Source organism: Epargyreus clarus, unplaced genomic scaffold (assembly GCF_041222505.1).
Source record: "Epargyreus clarus isolate Ecla_fem2 unplaced genomic scaffold, WU_Ecla_fem_2.2 ptg000031l, whole genome shotgun sequence".
Lineage (NCBI taxonomy): Eukaryota > Metazoa > Arthropoda > Insecta > Lepidoptera > Hesperiidae > Epargyreus > Epargyreus clarus.
In genome coordinates, this window is record NW_027332236.1 from 4,732,290 (window position 1) to 4,758,185 (window position 25,896).

The 25,896-nt window shown below is 35.0% G+C and overlaps 2 protein-coding genes across 6 annotated transcripts in view; both read left to right on the plus strand.

Annotated features, from left to right (window-relative positions):
• Positions 1-13,517, plus strand: part of siz (Brefeldin-resistant Arf-GEF family protein schizo) — a 219,023-nt gene extending 205,506 nt beyond the window's left edge. For all 4 annotated transcript variants that reach the window (XM_073090015.1, XM_073090014.1, XM_073090013.1 and 1 more), the window contains 9 exons: positions 161-341; positions 803-1,012; positions 1,815-1,952; positions 2,547-2,673; positions 3,079-3,282; positions 3,916-3,994; positions 4,304-4,434; positions 4,852-4,992; positions 5,450-13,517. In XM_073090015.1, the coding sequence (XP_072946116.1) occupies positions 161-341; positions 803-1,012; positions 1,815-1,952; positions 2,547-2,673; positions 3,079-3,282; positions 3,916-3,994; positions 4,304-4,434; positions 4,852-4,992; positions 5,450-5,553 (1,315 nt within the window). In that variant the 3' untranslated portion in view covers positions 5,554-13,517. The remainder of the gene's footprint in view (positions 1-160; positions 342-802; positions 1,013-1,814; positions 1,953-2,546; positions 2,674-3,078; positions 3,283-3,915; positions 3,995-4,303; positions 4,435-4,851; positions 4,993-5,449) is intronic.
• Positions 13,518-16,294: 2,777 nt separating this feature from the next.
• On the plus strand, positions 16,295-25,116 carry LOC140754747 (uncharacterized). 2 transcript variants are annotated; one of them, XM_073089831.1, is made up of 7 exons: positions 16,295-16,479; positions 18,932-19,059; positions 20,513-20,643; positions 20,982-21,024; positions 21,276-21,399; positions 23,852-23,996; positions 24,336-25,116. In XM_073089831.1, exons 2-7 carry the CDS (start codon positions 18,932-18,934, stop codon positions 25,037-25,039), a joined length of 1,275 nt encoding a protein of 424 aa, XP_072945932.1. In that variant the 5' UTR covers positions 16,295-16,479; the 3' UTR covers positions 25,040-25,116. The 2 variants fall into 2 exon arrangements, with proteins under 2 accessions (XP_072945932.1, XP_072945933.1); XM_073089832.1 differs by lacking the exon at positions 16,295-16,479 and adding an exon at positions 16,503-16,583.
• Positions 25,117-25,896: the final 780 nt, after the last annotated feature.

Genomic DNA, 25,896 nt, shown 5'->3' on the forward strand with positions numbered 1-25,896 from the left:
ATTTTTTTTTGTTGTTTTAGTTTAGTTAAGAATGAAAAAATATTCGGATGTTTGCACCACAAATGAAGAAAAATCCAGAATGAAAAAATAACATAAACTTGCTAAATCATCTTAGAAAAAAATCCATAGTTTAATTAATTAATAATGTTTACTTCAACAGATGTTTCGTCACCGAGCTAGATCTATCAGGCATGGCAGTTGATGTGGCCTTGCGTAGATATCAAGCCCATTTCCGCCTGCCGGGCGAGGCTCAGAAGATAGAACGGTTGGTCGAAGCGTTCGCGAGGCGGTACTGCGTATGCAATCCGGACTTCGTGCAGAGATTACGGACGCAGGATACGGTATGTATTTATCTTTCATACTATACCTCTTCTAGGGCGTTTAGGTAAAGATGAGAGTGAGTTTTTTAATCATGCGTGGATATACCGATATCTAAAATCGACACCATAAATCTGTATTTAACGCAATCTGTTATAGAAGCGTTAAGTTAATAAAACATATAAGTAGAGGTATTTGGTAGGTGGATCAAATTTTTGGAGTTTTTTTTTTTTTATTATGAGAGACTCTTTTTAAGTGTTAAGATAAGAACACAAACGTTTTTTTGTTGAGGTTTAAAAAAAACTAACTACGACAGATAAAAAAAAAACAGACTATGTAAATGCTGTAACTTTTTTGCATCGAAATTATTATCCTTAATAGGAAAAGTAGTAAATCTTTAAAACCTTGTGAAGTCCGCAAACATTGTTGGCATCTAAGATTATTGTCTGCCTGAATGAATATTAAATTTGATTTTTGTTCACAGATATTCGTGCTAGCGTTCGCTATAATAATGCTAAACACGGATCTCCACACGCCGAACCTGAAGCCGGAGGCTCGCATGTCGCTGGACGACTTCGTGCGCAACCTGCGCGGCATCGACGACTGCGGGGACATCGACAGGGACATGCTCGCTGGCATCTACGATAGGGTGAAGTCCAGCGAGTTTAGACCGGGGAGCGATCATGTCACACAGGTAATAAGATTACTTTTTCAATCATACTGTTTTGGTACTTTAACGGATAAGTATGGTATAGTTTTTAGCGTGAGACGGAGATGCGGGCTGATGTAACACATAAATCGAGAAAACAAATCTGAATGTATTTTTAGAGTAAGACCTATTTGCACACGCTAATCAGAGGAGTGATCAAGATACACAAACGTTACGTTACGTTACGTTTGGGGAATAGATAAGTATAGTTTCTAGCTTAGGACGGAGTTTCGGGCCGATGTAACTCATAAATTGAGAAAACAAATCTGAATGTATTTTAGAGTAAGATGAAAGTGGACCGCGCTAATTAGGGGAACTATCATGTCACACAGGTAGGGGTTAGAAATCAATTATTTGTAATTTTGTCTACGGGAATGGTAGGACAGGGACATCGACATGAAAAAGAGATTGAATAAATTACGCAGGTAATAAGCCTTATATACAGGAAAACCTGTGTGCATATATAAATCCATCTTCCGTATCTTTGTATAAACAAAATTCGAGAAGTAGTCGATGGTTCCACCTGAAGCCGGAGGGTCGTATGCCAGTGACTTAGGCCGAGGAGCAATATGTCACACAAGTAAGGGTTAAATATCAAAAACACAGCCAAAGACAACAAAAATAAACCTTAAATTTGAACTCAAATGCTTTTTGTATGTTTGTGGAAATCGATAAGTACAGTTTTTGGCGTGGGACGGAGTTGCGTGCCTTGATGGAACACATTATATTATTTACATCGAAACGGTTGTTTTTTTTAGAAACTATACATTATTTATAATTCTTGCAGGTGATGAAAGTGCAAGCAACCATAGTGGGCAAGAAGCCGCACCTGGCGTTGCCGCACCGACGACTGGTGTGCTACTGCAGGCTGTACGAGATACCGGATATACATAAGAAGGAACGACCGGGGGTGCATCAACGTGAGGTATGGAGTGAATGAAAGTTAAACTGAATTAATAGTTGCAATGAATGAGTATTGTTCACTAAGAAAGGAATGGTAATTTTAGTTACCATTTACCAGTTTTAAGAAAGTATCGTAGCTTAAGCCTAAAAATAATTAAATAATTTATTTTAGAAATATATATATATATATATATATATATATATATATATATAATATAAATGCGAGATAAAAGAAATATATATAATATATATACTATAAATGCGAGTGTTTACTGTTAGTAATTAATATAATATAGTAATAATATATAATATAACTAAATAATATGAGTATACAAAAATCTACCAAGATCGTGGATACATATCAAAATAATGAGTATTACATAAAATGTTAATATACTCGTACTTAAAAACATAAATACGTAAATATGTAGGGAATATACAAAACAGTAATGGAGGCTTTAGGTATCAAAGCATAGGCCATGCTTAAAAATGTGTTGTCATAATTGTACAGCTCATAAATTAAAACATCATACAACATTTAGTATGTTGTATGAATTTATTACCTTAGCAACTTTATTAAATTGGATGAAATTAAATAAAAAATGTTCGTCCACAGGTGTTCCTCTTCAACGACTTGCTGGTGATAACGAAGATCTTCAGCAAGAAGAAGTCGTCCGTAACATACACGTTCCGGCAATCGTTCCCGCTCTGCGGGATGATCGTCAACCTGTTCTCTGTGCCACGTGAGTTGGTCTTGTAATCCTAATACCACTTACGAATTATCTAGGAACTGAAGGACACCCCAGAAATGCAAAACTTGTCGACAAATGTTTTTCGGATTTGCGCTCAAAAATATCTGAACTAAAAGTGCTACAAATCTGATTGTGATACAATGGGGCAATTGAATTTTGACCGAACAACAGACTATTACTATACCATTTATAATACTGTTTCGTGTGATCAAATTGCAATTTAAAAATTCACTGCAAAATCAACCTTCCACTGCTGCAAAAAAAAAAAAAGCAAAAAATGACAATTATATTTTTTCAGAATATTCTGTGGAAAGGTCTGACGTAATTTTTTTTATTACATTATTTATTAAGACAAGTAATAAAGTTTGAAAATCTTATATTAATCTTTTCATACAGATTATCCCTTCGGCATCCGCCTATCCCGTCGCGTGGACGGACGCCGACTGGCGACGTTCAACGCTCGCAACGAACACGACAGGTGCAAATTCGCTGAGGACCTCCGCGAAAGTATCGCTGAGATGGACGAGATGGAGGCCATGAGGATCGAGGGGGAGCTGAACAGAGGGAAGGGGCGGGGGACGAGCGGGACTGGAAGGAATGGTAAGTTTGAAAGATGGTAGTGCGTCCACTGTTTTTCTAATATAGCAGCATGCAATCCACTTGTTGGTATAGTCCGCGTAAAACTGCTAGTCCGCTCTGAATACACAAATGAGTCGCGTCGCAATAACAAGTTGTAGGTATTAAGACGAAGACAGCGCGGGTCCCCTCCGGCACCCTCCGCTGCCCGCTCTCGCCCGCGGGTACATAGCTGTGTTAGTGTGCCCTTACTGTTGCTATGGAGTATACGCTATAATTGTGTTTGACCGCACTGGTTCTCTGACTACATCTGCGCGCACCAACTTCAGAGCGGACTAGTAGTTTGGCGTCGACTATACCTGTACTGGGTGGTACCACCGCTACATCTGTTGTAGCGCGAAGCAGATCTTGACTTTTGGTGATGCCGACTGTCTTAAATAACTTTAAGTTGGTGATTACCGTAAAACCTTCGCGATACAGTGACTCTTGATACCGCCGCTTATAAAAAAAATAATAAAATGGAGACATAGTTATAAAATAAAATCATAATAATTTAAGGCTATTCAACCTGTTCTATTTTTTCGGCACATACAGAAACATGGTTTATACCATGGTAAAAGTAACCGATCATTATATTTTCCTTTTTTTTTGTTCCAGTAATGGAGAATAGAGATAGCGGCGTGGCAGACGTGGAAATCGATCACCAACAATGTATGGACCACGTTCATGTTCACGGGTAAGTTTTTTTTATTTTATATTTAATAATATAAGTTATAATTCACTTTTGACTACGCTTTCGTACAATTATAAACCAACTATTTGTCTTTTTGTTCGAGTAGCTTACGAAAGCTAAATGGTCCCATTTTAATGATAATTATTCCATTTCGAGACAAGCCGGTCAAGTTGCCATAATTTAAATGACGACTTTATATTGTTGTTAAACGTCAGGACATTTATACATAACAACTTAGTATCACACACAAAAAGTTAGTATCTGTGTGTAAAGCGCAAAAAATATATTTAATTATGTATTTTAATTTTTCAGTGTGGTAGTACCACCGCCGCCATCGTGTCCCGCGCCCGCAGCGCCCTCTCGCCTCTCGCAGAACCCGCCACCAACTAACATTATCAAACGAAACGTGTTGAGCAATTCGCTCGTTGACATCAACGATCCAGGTGAGTTGAACGACCCAATCAATCAATCGATTAGTTCAAATGTTTTCTTATGAAGATCTTTTTAATTTTGCTAATAATTAGTTCATGGAAACTGTAACCAAATGAATTTAAATCCGATTCACTTATTTATCAACGGTATCTTCTGCATTTATATTTGAGAGGAATGACATCAGCATACATTGTAAAAACATTCGTACATTGTTTAAACATTTGGAAGGTGAATTTGGAAGGGTTTCTGTTTTTAATGCAAGGATGTAGATGCCGGCTGACTTAAATATGAGGCGACTATCTTAGTCCTCAGAAATGGCAACGCATTTTTGAACTGCTTCAGCCAGAAGCCCCGGTCTAGTGGCAGTAGTCAGTGGCACTTCTGGTCAATAAAATGATCTTACAATTTTTTTTTATTCTTTTCATCAGTGGCGCTAGCAGCAGAGCGACTGCAACGCCGCGGCTCAGTGGGCTCCCTCGACAGCGGGATGTCGGTGTCGTTCCAGCAGGGCAGCCGGAACGCCCTGCACGCCACCTCGCCGCGACACCCGCCCGAACAGCGATCGCCGGGTGAGCACACTAGCATGTCCCCAGTGGTCTACTGTACTGTCGCGGCTCAGTGGCTCCCTCGACAGCGGGATGTCGGTGACGTCACTGTGGCACTCGTCGGCAGTGGGTTTCACCGTAGAACGACTACAACGTCGCGGTTCAGTGCATTCGTTCGACTGTCGGACATCTGTCTATTGGTTTGGTATCATGACGTCATAACGGCATAATATCAAACGTGGTCGCCGTGAGAGCACACTAGTATTATAGTGAATATAATCGAAATACTAGAGATAATGCAAAAATAAAAACTCCGACGAATTGTAGTCAAATGTAAAAGAAAAAATAATGCCCTACAAAATCTACACCTGATAACACAAAATAGCCAATGTTTTGTAGCCATCGTATTAATTTTTCGAAAGAAAATCATGTTATGTATTTTGCATTTTGTGGTTTTTCAAATCAGTTTAATTGATTTCAGGTCGTCTCTTCGGCGGAATATTCCCGGGACGCCAACGGAAGTTAAGCGCATCGGGAGTCCCGGATCCAAAACAAGGACAAGTCGGAAAAAGCACCGAAGTCTAAACTATTGCGTGACGAAATAACATGATACTACGTATTTATACTAACAATCGTTAGAATTGAACGACTCTTTGTTGAAACGAGCGATTAATCGCTCGCTTGAATCGATTATTGAAACTTGAATGCATCAAACGATGTCTCAATGCTGAGAGAAAGAAGTTTTGTATAGATGACGCCACTGTCAAAGCTAATGTTTCATACATTGGTGGCGCCTCTAGCGGCGAAAACTTGCAACTGCTCTCAGCAACTGCAAATGATATTTTAATCCTACATTTGATTGAAACCAAATGATTAATCAAACATTAAAATGGTTAAAAAGAATTGATAGCGCATAAAAGTTTTAAAGGAACTTAAAGTTGTTTATCGTTAACAGTAGTTGATTGGTTCTATTTATAACGATATAGTCCGCGTTAAACTGCTAGTCCGCTCTGAATATAGAAATGAATCGCATCGCCATAGCAGATTGTATGTCTACAGTGACTACATCTGCGTCCAACAACTTCAGAGCGGACTAGCAGTTTGGCGCGGACTAAACGTGTTTTAAATTATGCCGATTTTCAAAAATCGGATTTGCATTCATCTTTATCGATAACGATTTGAATCGAATCGATACTTAATCGTAATCATATATTGTTGAATTATTGAGAATATTTGCGAGTTAAACGTTCGAATGCTCTTGTTCGAATACAAATAACTATCTTTTAGACGTTCTTAACATAAGAAATTTGATTCATCCAACTATGAAATAATTGTAGCCGAATAACGAGTATCGAGATATCGATGTCTCGTTGTCTTAAGTGCCATCTTTAATATTCGAATCCCTATTTCACTAGCATTTACTCGGGATAGATAAGTAAGATTGACTATTATGCATTTTTCTGAATATTTTGAGGTTGTACTGGATTTAATATTCAGGGTATAATGTTATGGAATTATGATTATGGTGTTAAGGGGTGATATGGTAGAGGGGTTGGAAGGGTTAGGTGCAACGGTAACCGAATGTTTAAATGAGTTTTCTAGGATTTCCGACAAGGATTTTGAGCTCTGCTGTCATTTAAAAAAATACTGATTTTTTTTTCTTCCAACGTACCTGTCGATAAATTGTATTGACTTTTAGGAACTTTAATGAAAAAAAAAATATTTTAAAATTCTGATCGGTTCTGGTTTAATAGGTTACATAAGATCTTATTTCAGATCAACTTTTAAAACACTATTCATATTAGGAAATGCATACTATAAACCACTTTTATAACTTTATCAAAATTATCAAAAAGAGCTCAAAGTCTGCGAAGGTCACGTATTGATTTCGTCTGTTTTAGACAATATTAAGCGTTACGATATTGACTTACGAACAACCTGACGTGGCGTGTGATTCATGAAAAAAATGACCGAAGAAACAATATGTTACAAAATTAACTTCGATATATAAATATTAAAATATATTTTATTTCAAATGTATTCATATAAATTCATTAAAAATTCCTAAAATTATAAACATTTTTTTTTCCAATTTTGCTGTGTATTTTTTATTTTTAAATAGTTTTATTATACAAGACGGCATTATTGACATGTAGTCTGTTGCTACGACGAATAACGACTGGTATGCCATTGTAGCTCTGTTTCATCTTGTAGTACTTTTCATTTGGACATTTTTGGAAATAATCCCGAAGGTTGTTGGTAAGTCAATGGGTTAAACGATGAACAATGCAACGAATGTTGCTCTTATTTATACGATCTGATGGATTTGGTATATTAATAAAAGTTGGGTCCACGCTTTCGGATAGAATATTTTTTTCTAATTGACTATGCTTTATCACTAATTTTGAATCTATTATAGTATTCATAGATTAATCTTGGGAAGAATTACAACTATTTTGGCTGGATTTTTGAGGTAAAAAGGCCTAAGTAAGGATGGAGGTCCATTATTGGATATAGGCCATATCTATAAACCTTTAAATTCAGTGGTTTGCATTTGTCTAACCGGTCGGTTAGCTATATTAAGACCCAAAAATAAAAAAAAAAACTTTGCACAGTGAAGTTGTCAAATGTTGTTTTCTTTCTTATTTTATTGCCTTATACTGAGGATTCGAGTTCGATCCTCGGTCAGATATACATGTAAATGTTTAATTTAATTATTTTCTGGGCATGGATGTATATGACACGAAATCCTTGTATTAGGAGTAAAAAGCGTTTCTTGTGCACTTTTTATACTTAACAAAATATACTATTTTCCTTCAAATTCTTATTTCATATCAAAATGAGTGATAAAGCAAATCAATCTAGATCTACGACAAAGTTAAGGACTGTTGGGAGAAATTGAATACTTAAGGATTCTAATGAATCCACTTTAAAATCCGCTTGGTATATCGTAATACGTAATGTTTTAATAGTTTTCATCTCATGTTACCAGACGCCGGGAAGTATTAACTATTACTTTATTAAAAATATATTATTGTAATAATAAATAAAGTTTTTCGACTTTCTTTAGTGTAATTGTACATACGTTCGGTATAGAAGCAATAGTGTGGGGTTGTTCATAAAATACGTTACACGTAAGCATGTGGAGGGCAAACAGGATTGTGACGTCACTTGTTTGTAGTGTCTGTGGTAAGGGAGATACGCTTAGAAGAGGCATTTCAACTCAGTCCTCAAGGGTAGAAGTGTATCAGTGGTCGACCTCTAGTAGGATTCAAATCCTATCGGGGGTATATCTATGTGCGACAGTGGCCATTTATCATCAGATGGACTTCATGCTCATTTGCTTATTTTAAATAAAAAAAAACATTTTTTGTGACGTCACGGCTCAGTTTACTTAAAAGAGTAAGGGTACCACGATTAAAAAAAAACTATGACATCAAAACCGTGTGTGTCATGATTTTATGAATGACCCCTAACATGTAGTCACACATTCAATTCTTTTCGGCACAGAAAACAAATACATTTGAATAGAAACATCACATAAATTAATTATATTAATATCGATATAAAATTACGAATTTATTCAATAAATTGTTGACGAGTTTTATTAGCGTCTTAGGGTCATTTGAGGCAAATTAATTAGACTAGTACGTAATGTTGCGATTGTAATACTTTCTTGAAATAATTTCTAAATCTCTGTTCGAACTAAAGCGGATCGTTGCTGGAGCGGAAAGCGAGTTGTTCCTTTTTTTCGAGCCAATTTTGTTTTTTTCCGAGATAATTGTAAGACTTCTATCTAACTGCATTTTTGTTTAATTATTGACTTAGCGGTATATTAATGATTTGAGTATTTACTGCGTAATTCGCTCTTCTCCTACCCGCTTTCCGCTTCTCCTATAAGCGTTGGTTTGAACAAAGTTTAAACATCTTTCATCCTCTCTTGTCAGTCATCCTAGCGCAGTTCTAAACTAATATTGATTCGTAATGATTACTAAATATAAAGGGAAATACGTACTTTTATATACTTTCATATTTTATATGCAGTTCTATAAATATTAGTTACTTTTTGGAACTATAGTTTAACTATTTCCCGGATAATAAGTAGTAAGATACATACTAGTGAACAGTAACTTACTAATAAACCAGTAAATATTTATTATTTAGTAGCTGACAGTAAGTTAATCACCAAATTACTGACTACTTCGTTAGTAAGTAATTTACTATCTTCTTTAGTCATACTATAGTTCCGAAAAGGCAATTTTGTCTCACGTTTGTTTTCAATTTCGATAACGCGTAAAATTACCATCTCAGTAACCAGTAGTGGCAAGGCATCTGTGATCAGCTACAGGTAGAATACCTGTTCAATATGGATTTGGTTACAGATGTCCATGGGCGGCAGTAACCACTTACCATCAGGTGGACTCATTGCAAGCTCATTTGGTAACCTTTTTTTTAAATCATTTTTTTGTATTTTTTTTAATTAATTATGCGTCATCGTGAAATACATAAAATACCTCTGAAGCGTATACCATCTAGTTAGAAGCTACTTATATTCCTTAGATTTTTCTATGAAAACTTAAGGCGAAATGATTGAATAAAAACATCAAATTCCTACATAAAATGTCCGTTTTTCTAACATCTAGGTGTGGACTGAAATAACTAAAATACGTCAAAACTTAATAATTTATTTGCTGTACTTCTCAGTGATTATAACTGAAATAGTCATTTGTGTACTTAATAGTTTATAAAATGTCCGAAGCATAAGTATTTAAAATAACGGTACGATTTGGATAAAATAAACTAAGCTTAGTTCGTTTTCAGATGCCTAAGTGGCTTGACTAACTTTAGGTAACTTAACCATCATTTCTTATAATGTTGTAGTTGATCGAATCTACCGTTATTTCTAGTATTTATTGGCAAAAATATTTAAAGCTTGAAATGAAATACTTGAATTTTTAATTAAATTGCGTTACTTAATGTTTGTTAATCGATTAACACAATAATTTGTCTCGAATCACATTCAATTTTGATGTAATTATTTAGTAATTTTATTATACCTAGATTATTTTCTCTGCTTTTAAGTCTATCGAGAGAATTAATCATTTTTTATAATCAGAATATAATGTACTAAATTTCGATTCAATTAATGATTCGAGTATGCCACTTACGCCACACTTCGATTACATCTTAAAGTTTTCAAGTTTTTTACATATTGTCGATTGCATATTGCAATACTGTATGAACTTAACGTTACCGACTTAACTTCCTGTATTACCACAATTTATACTTAAATAGTTGTAAGTATTTATAATTGTGACTTGTGGCCGATCTTTACTTTCCGAACTTTTGTACCTAACTCTTCTTAAAATTGCCTATCTGTCCAGAAGTTACCATTGTTATATGTAATTTAGAATTGTTATTACTTCTTAACAATCGATTAATAATAATTATCTTTGTGTAATTACACGATTTCTTGCCGTTAAAATATTTAAATTTCGAAGGTAAGTTAAAACTTTAGTAATATAAACCAAGCATCGTCGTTCAGTACTTAAAAATATTGTATAACTTCATTTAATAAATTTGTAATCTTAAATTTTGTCTCATATCTTTCTCGCTCACTAATTATAGAGAGCGAACGAGACGAATGGAAGTTCTATGTTGGATTAAAATATTTATTGAGTTAAGTTATACAATATACTATATATTATGCATTATGTATACTATGAACTTTGTAAGTGTCTTCCACTCGTATAATGGTTTGACGTCCAGACTTACCAAATAAAGTTTTTGCTTGTCTTTTACTTAAACATACGAATCTTTTGATATAATGTCTTTATAATACGTCAATGTGTAATTGTGATGAATGGTTATCACATGTGTAGAAATTGAAAATTTATGTCGAGAAAAAAGATTAAAACAAACTACAATTCAGACACAATATAATCTATTAATATGTATTTACAGTTTTAGTAAATTCTCAATTACTGTCATAAAGTATGCGGTAAGACAGACGTTCCAATTTAGGCTCCGTTTATGACATTTAACGTGTCAGACAAGATGTGGCAGATAAAATCTTATTTTTATATACTTACAGGTACGCTTACAGTTCCGGTAGATATAACGTCAATACACATTGTATAGGAGAATATTTTTTTGTCTGTCACGACACGCGTCTGATACGCTTTATGTCTGTAAATGTAAATAAACCTTTAGTTCTCAGGGTGACAACGCACCTGAGACTGACTTCAGGTTGTACTCAAACCCTGTCTGAAATCTATTACAGCAATGACCACTTACCATCAGAAGAACTGTTCGTTTGTTACTTCGATTTTGAAAATAAATTTCTATGCATGTGGTTAACTTTCATACAAGATACTTTTAAAGATCGGCCAATAATGTTGACTTAATCTAATGTAGCTACTGTTGACTTTGTACCGGTTACGTAGGCTTGTTATTTCTACTATTTGATACGTGGGTAGATAGAAATATAACTTAATTGACTTGTTGAATTCTTAAGAGAATTCGTTTTTATTATGTCCTAATATTCAACTGGTCTGTACACTCAATAATAGTACTTGTTGAAAATAAATGTTACCATTTGAAACCAAATGGACCAATACCATATGACACGCCAATAATTTTGACTAATAAATTCCTGTAATTTAGAAACTGAAGCCTTTTTCGGGATAAACTGTTTAATATTTATTACGCACTGTTACGAAATATGTAATAGTTTAATTTGAAATTAAGATATTCTTGAAAACTTGGCATTATTTTCAGTCAAAAAGGCTTCAGTTAGGACTTTAAAACTTGCGGAGTTCAAGGCTTGTAATTCACAATTTCATATATATATTTTTTAAACAATTTTATTTAACTTATTTTAACGTACTAACAAATACGTAACATAAAATGTATTAAATATCGAAATAACTAAAAAGTATATTGAACTCCGTATATTACAGCTTAGAACAAACGCCCAAAGGATTTCTCGACTGACACCTTTCCTAACTTAACGAATGCGTATACGTTCACTAAACGTGCGTACACACGTCACTACGTATACGCAACCTTCATACGTGACTTAACGTAACAATCTGTCCATTAAATTTATTGAATCCATTGAATCTCCATTGTATATTCTTAAAGTAAGTACATTATGTTCATACCTCTATATTTATAGGAATTGAGCGGTCACTTTGATCGCGTCGAAAACTGATCTTACTTAGTAAGTTTACTTTCTAAACTTGTTTTAAGTGTACGTTTTCATTATTTTGTTTATGTAACTTTATGTTCCTTTGTTTCGTTCAAACATTACGATCATCGTGACCGACGTGGATCGTTTAATAAAATGTTTCGCTAATTCTAAATTTAATGTAATGCATAAAAAAAGAGGAATTGATTAATCGGTCGGTTGAATTTTAAATGTGTGTAACGTGATAATTAATGTAATGTTGAAATAATTAACGGGTTCGATTATAGCTCCCCGTTGTTGTTCCCAAGCGCTATTTCAAGCGAAATGTCTTGTATCGTGTTGTTGATACAAGTAATGAGTTTTTGATAGTCATTATTTCTAATACGGACTTAAATTGAACTAGATTTGTTCGCGATTTTACTATCTATAAGAACTTCGACCCTGGGGACAATCTCCGGATGAAGCTTTACCCTATGTTTACCTGTTTATTGAAATCGATTTCTGTATTAATTGAAACATGCTCATTCATTTTACTCAATGGATTGGATTTTTCATATAAAAATTAATAATATGAATGAATTGATTTTTACCAACTTTAATAGTCTACAGCGCCATCTGTTCTCGTCTTGGTGAATTAAAAAGACAATTTTTATAATTCACATTTACATCCATTTTATTTATATTATTTTAACAAAAATTTTCAACATCAAGCAGTAGAAACTTCAATAACACCTAAAAAACAAAATATTCCGGAGACCATCTCCTGCAATATAGTCTCAAAACTGGGTATGTCGCTATGCTAACAGTGAGCAAGTAACATAAATACACATAGTTCGTATTAGATATACAAGACGATGCTTTTGTGGGATTATTGATTGAAACGCTTTTGTAAATTTCGCTTGAAGCCAAAGATGTATTGTATCTTGTGTTCACGTAATCTATTCCAAGATTTTTTTTAAGTTACAAAAATGTGTAAATTCCAAAATGATTTCAACATTGTATGAGTGCCTGCATCACAATTTGATCGTTATTAATTAAATCTTAACGTTTTAATGGCACTTTAGTAACCGTAATTGATTAAATTTAAGTTAATTTAAGTTGAAGGGATTTCGTTTCTGTATCATACATCTTACTAACTTATTATCTTACCTTGTATGTATATTGAAGATTATCTAATATATATTCCTTAGTTTAAAATTGTTATGGAGAATTAGAACTAAGCAATAATGACACCTTATATGTTGTATAAACTATTGTTGCGAGTTGCTACAACTAAGTCACTTACATTAGTTTTTATTTAAATAAAAAACAATGAAAATGTATTTATTTATTAAATATGAATTAACATTCATGAGTATTTGTTGTTTTATTTATTATCACCTAAACATGAAAAATTATATTATCCCATGAATTAATTTCTTATTGTTCATACCACTTATATCACTTTTAAAGCCTTTTTATATCATTGCAACCTCGAAGACTGGTGGAGACCGATTTTATACTCGATAACGACAACAACTTTAAGATTTTTAAAGAACTAATTTTCTAATCAAATAAACAATAATTATTTTGTAAGAAACTAATGACGATGACTACTCCTAACAACAACTACAAGCAGCAGCTTGAAAGGCAATTATTTCAGTGTCTGTTAACTGTGATAGTCAGATTATTTTTATATTTACATAAAACATTCAAACACTAAATAATAATATATTTTCTAAGAGTTGGTATATACGTTTAACTTTTAGGTACTTCTCCATCACCATTATAATCAGAACTGGGCACAAACTTTCTGTAAAAAAATGGGATTTGGTTGTAGTCACCGCGCTTAGCTGTGCGTGTGAATGCGCAATAGATGAATGATTTCGTGGGAATCTCGACTATCAGTCACTATTGTTCCCTTTTTTTTTGTTTACAAGGGGGAAACCTCCAAAAGGTACCCGATGACGTGGGAGCGACGCCGGGTTATGTGGGATTTTTACCGCACTAAACCCCCCCCACGCTTGGTGGAGAACTCCGGGATCTCCGATGGAATATAACCGGAGTCCTCCGAGCGCGGTGCCCCAATCCGATACGCAATGCTCGTCCCACACACCTGGTGTTTATGCGGCCACACACACCGTCGTCCTTCCCGGGGTTACTTGCTGAATGGTTCGAGCTCCCACTCTTGCTACCCGCAACCCCAGAAGCCCCCTTTTAGTCGCCTCTTACGACAGGCAGGCGATACCGTAACCCTATTCTAGTTCGAGACTACAGGGACTACTATTGTACTTACCCTTATATTATAGTTAATGTTGCAAACTACTCGTATGTAAAAGAACATACATGTCTATACTACAAATATTCAGGATGGTAGGGAATGAATAAAGTTAATGGCTAATCCCACAGTTGGATGGTTTTATACCACACGAAGGCTATTTACAAAGTTGTAACTATTATCAAGATGTGTAATGGTTATCTGGTTCAACGATGTACGAAAATTTATCACGTATGATCAATGATCATACCCACGTTGGCCACGTTGGCATCGCAATTGAATACCTTAAATAGATTCTTATTTTTTTACTTTAAATTTTGATACATTGGTGACCCGTGTCGTGCACAGTCCGTCCTCTGGGCAAGTGTGCCTTACCTTTGCATTTGCCTTTTTTAATGAGGGAAAACCCTTCAAAATATACCCAATGCCGTAGGAGCGACACGGGGTTATGTGGGATTCTTACCGCACTAAAACCCCCCCGGTGGCCATCCTCGACGCTGCGTAGGGGACTTCGGGAACTCCAAAGGAAAGCAACCGGAGTCTTTTTAGCGCGTTGCCCCGTCGGGCTCCAACCAGGTGAGCTTGACACTCGCCACACCGTCTGGTGGGTACGACGGTATGCGATCACACATACAGCCGTCATTCCCGGGGTCGTTGGCCGGGCGGTTCAAGCTTCCACTCTTGCCGCCCGCAACCCCGGAAGCCCCCTTTTAGTCGCCTCTTACTACAGGCAGGAGATACCGTAGTCCTAATCTACTCCCGGAACTGGAGGGAAACCTTTGCAAATGCCTAGGCACGTCTTTTTTAGAGATGAGTAAGTATATTATTTGGCGCTTGGCCAGTGCGGTGGACTATGAGTTAAACCCCTCACACTCTGAGAAAAAGACCGAGCCCAGCAGTGGGACAGTAATGGGTTACTATAATCATATAAACCCATCAAACTTAAACCTATTAATTGAGAATAGATTTTAACCAGTATAAGTAACTTCAAAAATCAGAGGCAGTTGAATAGAACCCGGACGTTTAGGGTTAAAGACCTAACCGCCACAACAGTTATGGATAAAAACAAACAAAACCAAAAGCTAACGACCGCTAAAGATTCATGTGTATTTCAATCATTATTCCATCTAATCTGGCTGAAAAGCCACAACGCTCGACAGCGATACATCCCACTTGTACGGCCTCCCTCCCACCGCCCCCAGCTCAACTCAGCTTAACACCAAAACTGTACACGTGGACTTTTGTACATGTATGCCGGTGGCGTAATAGTAACGTTTTCTAGGCGGTTTGCGAAGCCGTGGAGTCGGTGTAAGTAATTTTTTTGTCAGATCTCAGTTTTTTTTTCGATAAAGATAATTTAATTTAGGTTTAGACTTTCATTAAACTAAGGTACCTATACTAAAATGTATTTGGTGCAACAAGAATGTTAATCCCAAACCATAATTTATTTGTGCTACGTGAACATTTTACAACTTACTAAAAATTTAAGATTATTTATATCGTAATATGAATTAAATTTTAATTTGAGTATTCATTTTATTGTGCACTCTATAATATATAAATAAAATATACACACAATATGAAAAATACATACAAAATATAAAATAGCACTGATCTGTTTTGATTAAAATAAAAATAGTTTACACGAGGAGTAACTAGCGACTCGTTATTTGTAATAAATATCAAATGAACTGCATGCCTGTTCACTTCAGTATATAAAAAATAATATAACAGATTTAATAAAATACTTTATAGAAATATTATTATTTTCATAAATATATCTTACTTTCCCAAAAATTACAAAGATCCATAACAAACACGCGCATATTACACACTACATTACACATAAAAAACAAAAAACTTAAGCTCTATTAAAAAGTAACACAAATCGTCTCCATGCCTCCCTTATTCCGAGTTCCGCCCGCCGATACACCGATATTCACTTCAGTACAACTGACCACGTGACAATAGTTACATTGCCTCGCCACCGATACAGTTATTTAATTTAAAATAAATTAATTATTACCAGAAAGGGATGGCCATATTGGAACCATAGGACACAGTGAGTAATTTTTATTTAATTTATTTCGTGTAAGTTAACCTTTAAGGAGGATAATTAAATTATGGTTTTTAATTAAATTTACAAGTCAAGTTAGTGATGCATCTGTAAGTGCCATTTAATGTTTATTATATTTTAGGTTTAGTCTTGAACCAAAAACTAAGTTTTAGTAAAGTAGTGAAGTAAATATAAAATTAAAAACTTTCAAATACCAAATTCTACAAATTATGTAACCAACATAAAAAAGTACTTGTTTAAAAAACGCCTCAGGGCCGATTATTTATTTCTATTATATTGTTGTATATTTCTAAATCAACAATCCTACAAATCAACAATAGTTAAATTAAATTTAAATTAGTTACATCGTTATTTCTCTCCCATAAATTATCTCTTGTTTTGAATCCCCTATCCCTACCTCATAGATTTGGTGTCACTTGGGTATGGGGTCCGGTAAAAATACCATAAATAAATAAATATTCCGATGCGTAACTTTGCTACATCATACAGTGTTCGGAGATATATATCGCTACATTATTTAAACGTATTATTGCTTTCTAAATCAGAAGGTATAAATGTCTAGATTTCATGCGCATGGTGCAGAAAATGTTTTTTTTATTTATGTCCGTCTATTTAATATGTGTCTGTGTGAGCTTTTTATATTGACACAAAAAGCGGGAAAAATGGTGCTTCTGTATTTTTTGCCGTTTCCCTATCCTAATGCTTTAGTTACACATAATCGTATGTAATAACTCAAATAAATATATACATTCGTATATTTATTATTCATTGCATTGCTGCATTATAGTTTTATTTTTTAGCTTATTATTTTAGCAAGTTTCTGGATGACGTATTAATCAGCTGTATGAATTATTAGACACTACAAGCGCCTGCATAACTCCTAAGTAATTATTTAATAATCAGTTTTCTGATTAAATAACTACGTATTTTAATTTTGAATATGGTATATTATAATTTTAATGGTATACAATTTTTGACAAGGGTGTTTAAAGAGGTTAATCTCGTTACACCCACACGTAACATTTAAGACTCAAAGTAACAAAAACGACCTTTCAGTTTGAATTCCCTAAACTTTCACAACACGACACAAGTTTGAACAAATTTTCCAATTTTAGAAATTCACTTTGAATAAACCGAATAAAAAGCATCTTCGCATCCCTATCCGGCAACTGACAGCTGTCAGATTTTGGCGCGAAAGATGGTATCTCGCACGAACGCACCAACAAAACTGTCTTCGAACAAAAGAAAAACGATACAAATTATCCTCATTTAGTGGTAATTTAATAAACTTAACTAAATTATAGGCATTTAATTCAATTTAAGTCTCGTCGCCGGCAGTTACGCTTACGCGGTCAATAACCTTATATACTAGAGTTAGAACAAAGAAATGGCTTAATTATTAGATTATATACTTAATATATTAAATTACTCGTTTAAAATTTTCAAATTTTAACAGTTATTTTTAATTCTACAAAATTAGTCTTCGTATCTAAAGAACATGTTACGATTTTCAAGTCAGCATCTTAAGATCTCGGCATATAAAAAACAAATGAGACACAATAATATTACACATAAGAGTACATAATAGTATGTTTATAAATAAAATCACATATTCACTAAAATCATTATCTTATACAGAAGGTCTGATTCTCACACATACAAAACTAATGTTATGTGGGTACATAGAACTTACACATGCAATTATTCTGTTGTATTGCGTTATATCTTATGTATAAAATTCTCGTGTCACAATGGTAGTTACCGTACTCCTCAGAAACGACTTTACCGATTTTCACAAATTTTTATATGCATATTCAGTAGGTCTGAGAATCGGCTGCTATCTATTTTTCATACCCCTAAGTAATAAGGGTTGTTCACCCTTAACATTTTTTATTTATATCGCGATGTAAAGGTAGCCAAACCGTACTTAGAAATCAGGGTTTCCTATGACCTAAGGAGAAGATCGACGACCTGATATTATATTTAGATAGAATTAAATCAAGGAGACTTTGCCAGGAGTAATCTAACTGACTAACTAATTATCATCTAACTCTCATAGAAAGACTAAGATACCTATGCAGACTACGACGCCTGGTTCTTCATAATATACCTATGATAACACGTCAGCTACTGTAGACTCTACCATTATTATGCGAATATTTTTTTTTTTTTTACACAGATTGGAACAATCACAGATTTGAAGTTAAGTTATTCCCTAGTACTAAATATTTATGGCTCGATTAGGAAAATTGACATGATTGATAAACGTTTTCATGCGTTATTAGTTAAATTCATACATGCAAAATTGTACACAATGTAAGCTTATAAAGCTGTTATTTACCTTGTTATGTTTTTATAATTACGTTATGTTTTCATAATGATGTGTCATTAGTTATGTTTTCATAATGTTGTGTCATTAATTATGTTTTCTATTTAGATGGAAGAATCTTTAGATGGCCGTGAGGCTGGCGCAAGCGCTTCCGGCTTCGATTCGGCAGCCATTTTGAATGATGACGTATCACCTACAACCAGCTTTTGTTATAACATCCCTAATTTATTTAACGGGTAAGTATGTTTTAGAAAATATCAAGTACTATGGAAATTAGGATAATTTTGCATTTAACCATTTTAAACGAAATTTTAGATCAATGCATTGCAAAAAAATGAGTATCTCTTGGCAAATCAGTCAAATAGTTCACCTTCCCAAAGATTGACCAAACTAAAGTAACCTCAGAACTGCTACTTACCTAAAATTCAACTCAAATTTAATTTCTGCAATTTTTTCTGGCAATTTTGGATTGAAAAATTCGGATACACCTTAAGATTTTTGGCAATACCAGACAAAACTTTATTTTGTATCAGTCAGATGTCAACTTGTTAAATAAGCACTTTATTTATATAAAATAACCAGCCCCAAAATCTAGTACTAGACAAAAACACACCCAAGAGACTGGCGTTAAAGATGTTATCTCACGTATGAAGTGAACCTTCTATAAAATTCAGACAAGTCAGGTCCCAGTAGAGTTACCTGCCTGATAATGATCAAATGCTTTCACTCTCACAAGCCGTTGCCCAAAATTGGGACGCAAAAATTATAGAACACCAAAATGGGTTAAACTTTTCGTTTTAAAACTACCTCCGCTACAGCCTATGTGGTAAAAGGTGGAAGAATCCTCTGTGGTTCAACTCCGGCGGCTCCAACGCCACATCTTTTTCTACCTAATAACAGCAATGTTAAGCGCTGCTATGTTTGGGTTTTAAGGGTCTGTTAATAAAATTATCCGAGACGGTTGAAGGTAGTCCTCAGGGGTACCAACGCATCTCTTGCCAACCTCTGGTAAGAATCTAATCTTACCAGGGATTGACTACAGATGTCCATAGGCCACAGTAGCTACTTACAATTAGTTTCCTAAAATAAAGGATTAGCAGAGCATACAGTCCATCTGATGTACTGTTCAGGTGAATTGCATGGTCGTTGCTCCAACGCCACATCTTTTTCTACCTAATAACAGCAATGTTAAGCCCTGCTATGTTTGGGTTTTAAGGGTCTGTTAATAAAATTATCCGAGACGGTTGAAGGTAGTCCTCAGGGGTACCAACGCATCTCTTGCCAACCTCTGGTAAGAATCTAATCTTACCAGGGATTGACTACAGATGTCCATAGGCCACAGTAGCTACTTACAATTAGTTTCCTATAATAAAGGATTAGCAGAGCATACATTCCATCTGATGTACTGTTCAGGTGAATTGCATGGTCGTTGCTACTTCTTTATTTTAAAAACACAGGGTAAATCAGATTCCAATTATTACTTTTTTATAATATGGGATTTGCAGACGACCATGCAGTCCACCTGATGGTACCTACCATCGTAGCCACTTGGCTACTGCCGCCTGTGGACATCTGTAATCAACCCCTGAGTCGGCCATAGGTGTGCCGCTACCCCTAAGGACTAAGTTAGAACGCCTCAGAAAAGTACTTCCTCGATATGGTATTTTATCTATATGTAATATATTCCAGACTAGGTCCCGGTTCAGTCCTCTGTGAGCGTCCAGACACGGAGACAGGAGAGTCGTACACCAACGCTGAACCAGCAGACGAGCCAGTAGAACAGCAATACGAAGATGATGAGGAATACTCCCCTAATTCCAGTGAGTTGAGATTTATGGAACCAAATCAATCTTGTATTCAATTTTTACTATATTAAAATGGTTATAAGGTAACTGAAAGGAGACTCGTGCCCAGCAGTGCGACAGTGATAGGTTGATGATGATGATGAAGATGAAAACAATAAAGCTAACCAGCTTTATTTATGACCTATCTGTAATTAACGATATCAGCTATGCTTCATGTTAGCAGAACTTCGGACCCACAAAAACTTAAATAATTTATTAAACTACGATTACGCATATTAGGCACCCATTTATTAAGTTATTATTTTACGCTACCTGGTATCCTGCCTTACGTTTGATTGTATACGTCTTTCCAGGTACCAAGAGTGATATTCCAAAACGCAAGCAACGTAGATACAGGTGGGTACATATAATTATAGTATAGTATATATAGTAAGTTTAGTATTTTTATTATGTTAGGTTATTCGAACTCATTTTACGCCACTGGTTGTGCGTTATTGTTTTTTTTTTGTTTAAAGATTATCGTAAATGGTAATATCGGTTTTTTTTTAATTTTATATGTTATATATCTTATTTTCTGATCGCCTAAGTAAATAGACGGAGTCACGTGCTTAGTTGATGTGAAATAAATTCAATCACTCTATTTTCAGAACAACATTCTCCAACGTTCAATTAGAGCAACTAGAAGCTGCCTTTCATAAAACTCATTACCCTGATGTTTTCTTCAGAGAAGAATTGGCGATGAGGATCGATCTCACAGAAGCTAGAGTACAGGTACGTGATAGTTTTGAGACAAAACAATATCTTATGTCCACACATGAAAGTAACCCACTAACCTGGCGATTCTTTCCGAAAAAGATCGATTCAGAATTCACTGAATCGATTCATTTCTGGAGATCGATTTAAATGATCTATTTTTTTGGTCCAAAAAATCGTTTTTTTCCATTAATCGATCTCAGATCGCCATCCCTAGTTGGTACTGCCCGCCATGGACATCTGTCATCAACTCCAAATAAGGAAGAGTGCTACCTGTGGTCGGCAACTTATGCGTTGCTCCCCAAGAGGACTAAGTTACATTAGCTGTTATACATATGAGTCCCTTACCACGCCCTTGAAAACGGAACAATAACGCTGAAAACTGCTGTTATTAGCCAATAAAAGATGCGGCGGTGGTGCTTCCACATTTGAACCACGAAGAGTTCTACCACCTTTAAATATTCGCTATATGTATTCAATATTTTATTTTTTTCCTTGGAAATAATCTACTTACGTTTCTAAATTTTGAAAAAGTGCTAACACAGTTAGGTTGAGCGATATCAGGTCGATGTAGGTCAAGTCAAAGTTAAATTTTCTTTAGCAACTAGGCCACCACTAACTCTTCTGTGCTCCAATTGCATACTCTACATTTACATAGTTAATATTATTATGCTGAGTTATTTTTAATTTAACTTCAAGTCGTGTGTAGTTTAGATCAACATTGTTTGGGTTCTTATTCATCTACTGTGGTCACCAATTTGCCCAGCCGAATTCTCTTGACTCAGTAAATCTTTTATCTGTTTGGATTAAGAGGGGTTTAGTTACCAGAAAATTTGTATTGGATAGGTTGTCCCATTTTGGTCTCTGTCTGCATATACAAGATGCTAAGAATCATACCATCATCGTTGTTGCATTGATAATCGGATTAATTATATCATTGTATCACTGATGGGGTTGATTTATGGTTGAAATCGCTCTCAACTGTAAGCATTTTAAATATCGTATTCATTCTTAATTTTTCGAAAATAAAAAGACGTATAACGTTCCGAATATTTATACCACAGTAACACACAATAAGCACCGACAATAAATAATGGCATATTTTATTCGTTCGATTATAGTTTGTTATGGCCATTTTTTTTATCTACATCATTTACTCACTCACAATAAACATACACAAACATCACTGTACTCTTAGTATGAGGATTTACGTTTTTACAAAAATTACTGTTTTTCAATAAGTTTTGATGCAGTCCGCTAGGGGCGCTGATTGGAAATGTATGGGCAAATACGTAAACAAATACAAAAATAGTTACTTTTCTAAAAACGTTAAAAAATCATACTAAGGGTACTGCACAAAGGTACCTATTATTACCAAAGGCCATCTCTCGCTCCTAAAATCTTTAGTAAATTTTGGCGCCAAAACGCGATAAGTTCTTTGAATTATACAGGAATTTGTTTAATCAAGTTGACTATAATGGCACTTAACACCAAAAAGCATGCTCATTTGCATAAAAAAGCCACTCTATATGCAAGTTTAAGCGCTGTTTAAGCAAATGTTACAGAAGCTTATTTAAATATAAAATGTTACTAGCTGTTTACTGCGGCTTCGTTTACTATTTTGGAACCTGAAGTGAAGTTATTGTAAGAAAAATATTTTAATTGTTGTAAGGTAACGTATTAATGACGTATTCCGACGTCTCTATTGTGGGGGCCCCTCTTTTGGGGAGGCCCCGGGGCTGCCGCCCCGGTTGCCCTCCCTTAAATCCGGCCCTGAGTACAGGTTGCAAAAACGCAATCATCTTTTATTATAAAATACTTATATCGCAAAAACAAAAAAAATACTGTACATAATACAATTCTATGCAGCAAGTATCGGTTTACAGAATAAATTTCAACTACATACTACATGGTAGTACTTAAGTACATCGTTAGTTTAACTATAAAGTTTTTAAATTGCGCAGTAGTTTACCTAGTAGCAACTATTCGATTCTCGAGCAAACCAAGTTGTGAAACTTTCGTTTCCAAAAAGAGAATTCTATATGAAGTTCGTTGTAGAGCTTTAAAATGTTTGAAATATCAACTTTCAAGTATTTTGTACCGATATTTGTATGTGAGTTTATAGTTTTGAGTACATTATGAAATTGGGGTCGAAAATTATATGTTCCTTCTTCGTAATGAAATGGACATAATCCAGAACAAATATGCTGAAATTAGTCCAAGAGATATGTAAAGAGATACTAGACAGACGAGAAAGGCAAAGCGACGTAACTGTTTGCCTCTAAAATATCCAAAATATCTAAAATATCCAAAATAATTAAATATCCTTGAATATAGTTTCAAAAACTCATCATTACGTAAGAAACTAAACATAACACTTAAAGTGGTATATCAAAACTGACTTTAAAAAAAGAGAAGGATCAATTGCGCGGATTATTTTTAAATATAATGAATTTGGCATTGGTTTCAGGTGTGGTTCCAAAACCGACGTGCAAAATGGCGGAAGCAGCAAAAGGCTGGTTGTGAACCGTACCCTACGAGAGGTCCACGGTCACCGGACCAGAGATCCTCCTCAGCATTGGCTTTGGAGATGCGTGACTTTATTACAATTCCTGGTGAGTGTGTTAAAAGATTTTTTTAAACCATTCCTATTCCTTCTAGAGAATGGAGCAATGAAGTAAACAATCTTGTCAGCTTTATGACATTAGTACACATGTCGTGGTAAACCACGTTTCAAACTAAAGCAGCAGCGCTTTAACTGGGCTTTACGATACTAATGAAGGTACATAAATATTCCTATAAGATGTGACTTTGGAAATACCGCCACAAAAAGAGAATGGCTGGTATTATGGCTGATAAATTATAAGTTCAGTAATTATGTTTGGATGATGCCCGCTATAAAACGTATTTACCTAAGTATTTATAATCTAATTTTATTGGGTATTTGTTTGCAGTGTCCTCATCCCAGATCATCAACCTCTCTGAGAACTCAAGTCAGAACAATTATGCAAAATCCAAGCAACAAGCACCAGCTATCCACATATCAGCGCTTCCAACACGACAGAACTCACAAGTAGATCTTCCATCATTTTCTATACCTCTTCAGTACAATCTTGGTAGCTTCAAGAAGATAGGAGATGAAGTGCAGTTAGATTTAGAAGCTTCTGACAGTGGCCAGCCAGTTCACAACCACTGGGATGCGAGAATGATCCCGAACTTCAATCTCATGAATATTAAGCCACTTTTAGAAAATCGCGAAAACATTGACATGACTGAACTGAAGTATGAAATAAAAAACGAAAATACCAACAGAGTAAATTTTAATGAAATGCCCAATACATCTATTCAAGCAGGCATAGAAGCGGAGGATATACTGGGTAAAGAAACAGTCAACGAAGGACAGACGATCTCACCAGATTTTGGAATAGAACGATATCAGAATTATCAGAACGAGAGTGATAAAAGGTATCGTGAATCCAGTTTTGATGAAGCTATCATGGAGGATGGAAGAAACGATTTTGTGTGTGATAATGATTTCCTTTGTAAGAATAATTTCGAGAAAGTTGACGAAAAGAGAGGAGAGTTTGACGAGTGCCATTTATTAGATACAGACAGCAATGTCGCTGTCAATATTAATAATTTCGATAATAATTTGTAAGTTATTGTAAGTAGAAGTATGAATAGTGGAATTACTATGAATGACCAATTAGAAAAGAGTTTTGTTATGATGTAACATTTAAATAAAAGTTATAAGTGTTTGAAAGAGCGTTTTACTTGAGATATTTTGCCCCTGAGTGGTTTACTTTTAACTGCGTTTATTTACGTCTTTGAGTATAAGTATTCATACTGATTTTTATGCTTACACTTAGTAAAATACGAGTTATGTCTGTAGGTTATCACGGCAGATTTGCTGCCCCTGGGGACTAAATTCATATAAGTAGTTATGTAAATGCGTCCACCTTATTACAAAGTTTTAGCCAATTTACCGACAAAAACTACTGATTACGTAGTCACTACCACATTTAGTTATGGCACTGATTACTTGGCGAAAAGAACGACTATCTTACAGTTTCATAGCAATCCAATCAAACTTCAAACTAGCTCTATAATTATAGATTTTTAGAATTCAGTTAATAAACCGGTATAGATGATGTAGTGGCGCAATGAACTGCGATCGTGCGATAAAGATCTAGGCTATGCGAGTAATCGTGCCGCAGTCAGGTTATGGCATCACTACACATGGATAGCTGTAAGATTGAACTCGTTTGCGGATGGAATAATTGGCCAAGAGCAAGTCCAACTCGCCCATGGAGGGTTTCGTCCCGTTACACGACAAACTTGGGGAAACCCCTTAGTAAAAGTGTCACCGTTTTGCACTACCGTTTCTTTGCTTTTTAATTTTTAAAAATTCATCCCTCTTCATCTCTTTTCGTAACTGCGCGTACAAATTTGGTGTGTAGTGATTATTTTTTCTGTAAAATACTATCACATAGTTGGCCTACCATATTGAAATGT

Coding starts and splice junctions, on each gene's coding strand:
- LOC140754747 (XM_073089831.1), top strand. CDS start 18,932: ATGGAAGAATCTTTAGATGGCCGTGAGGCTGGCGCAAGCGCTTCCGGC. Junction 21,025..21,275: donor CGCAAGCAACGTAGATACAG/GTGGGTACATAT, acceptor CTCTATTTTCAG/AACAACATTCTCCAACGTTC. Junction 21,400..23,851: donor TCACAGAAGCTAGAGTACAG/GTACGTGATAGT, acceptor CATTGGTTTCAG/GTGTGGTTCCAAAACCGACG.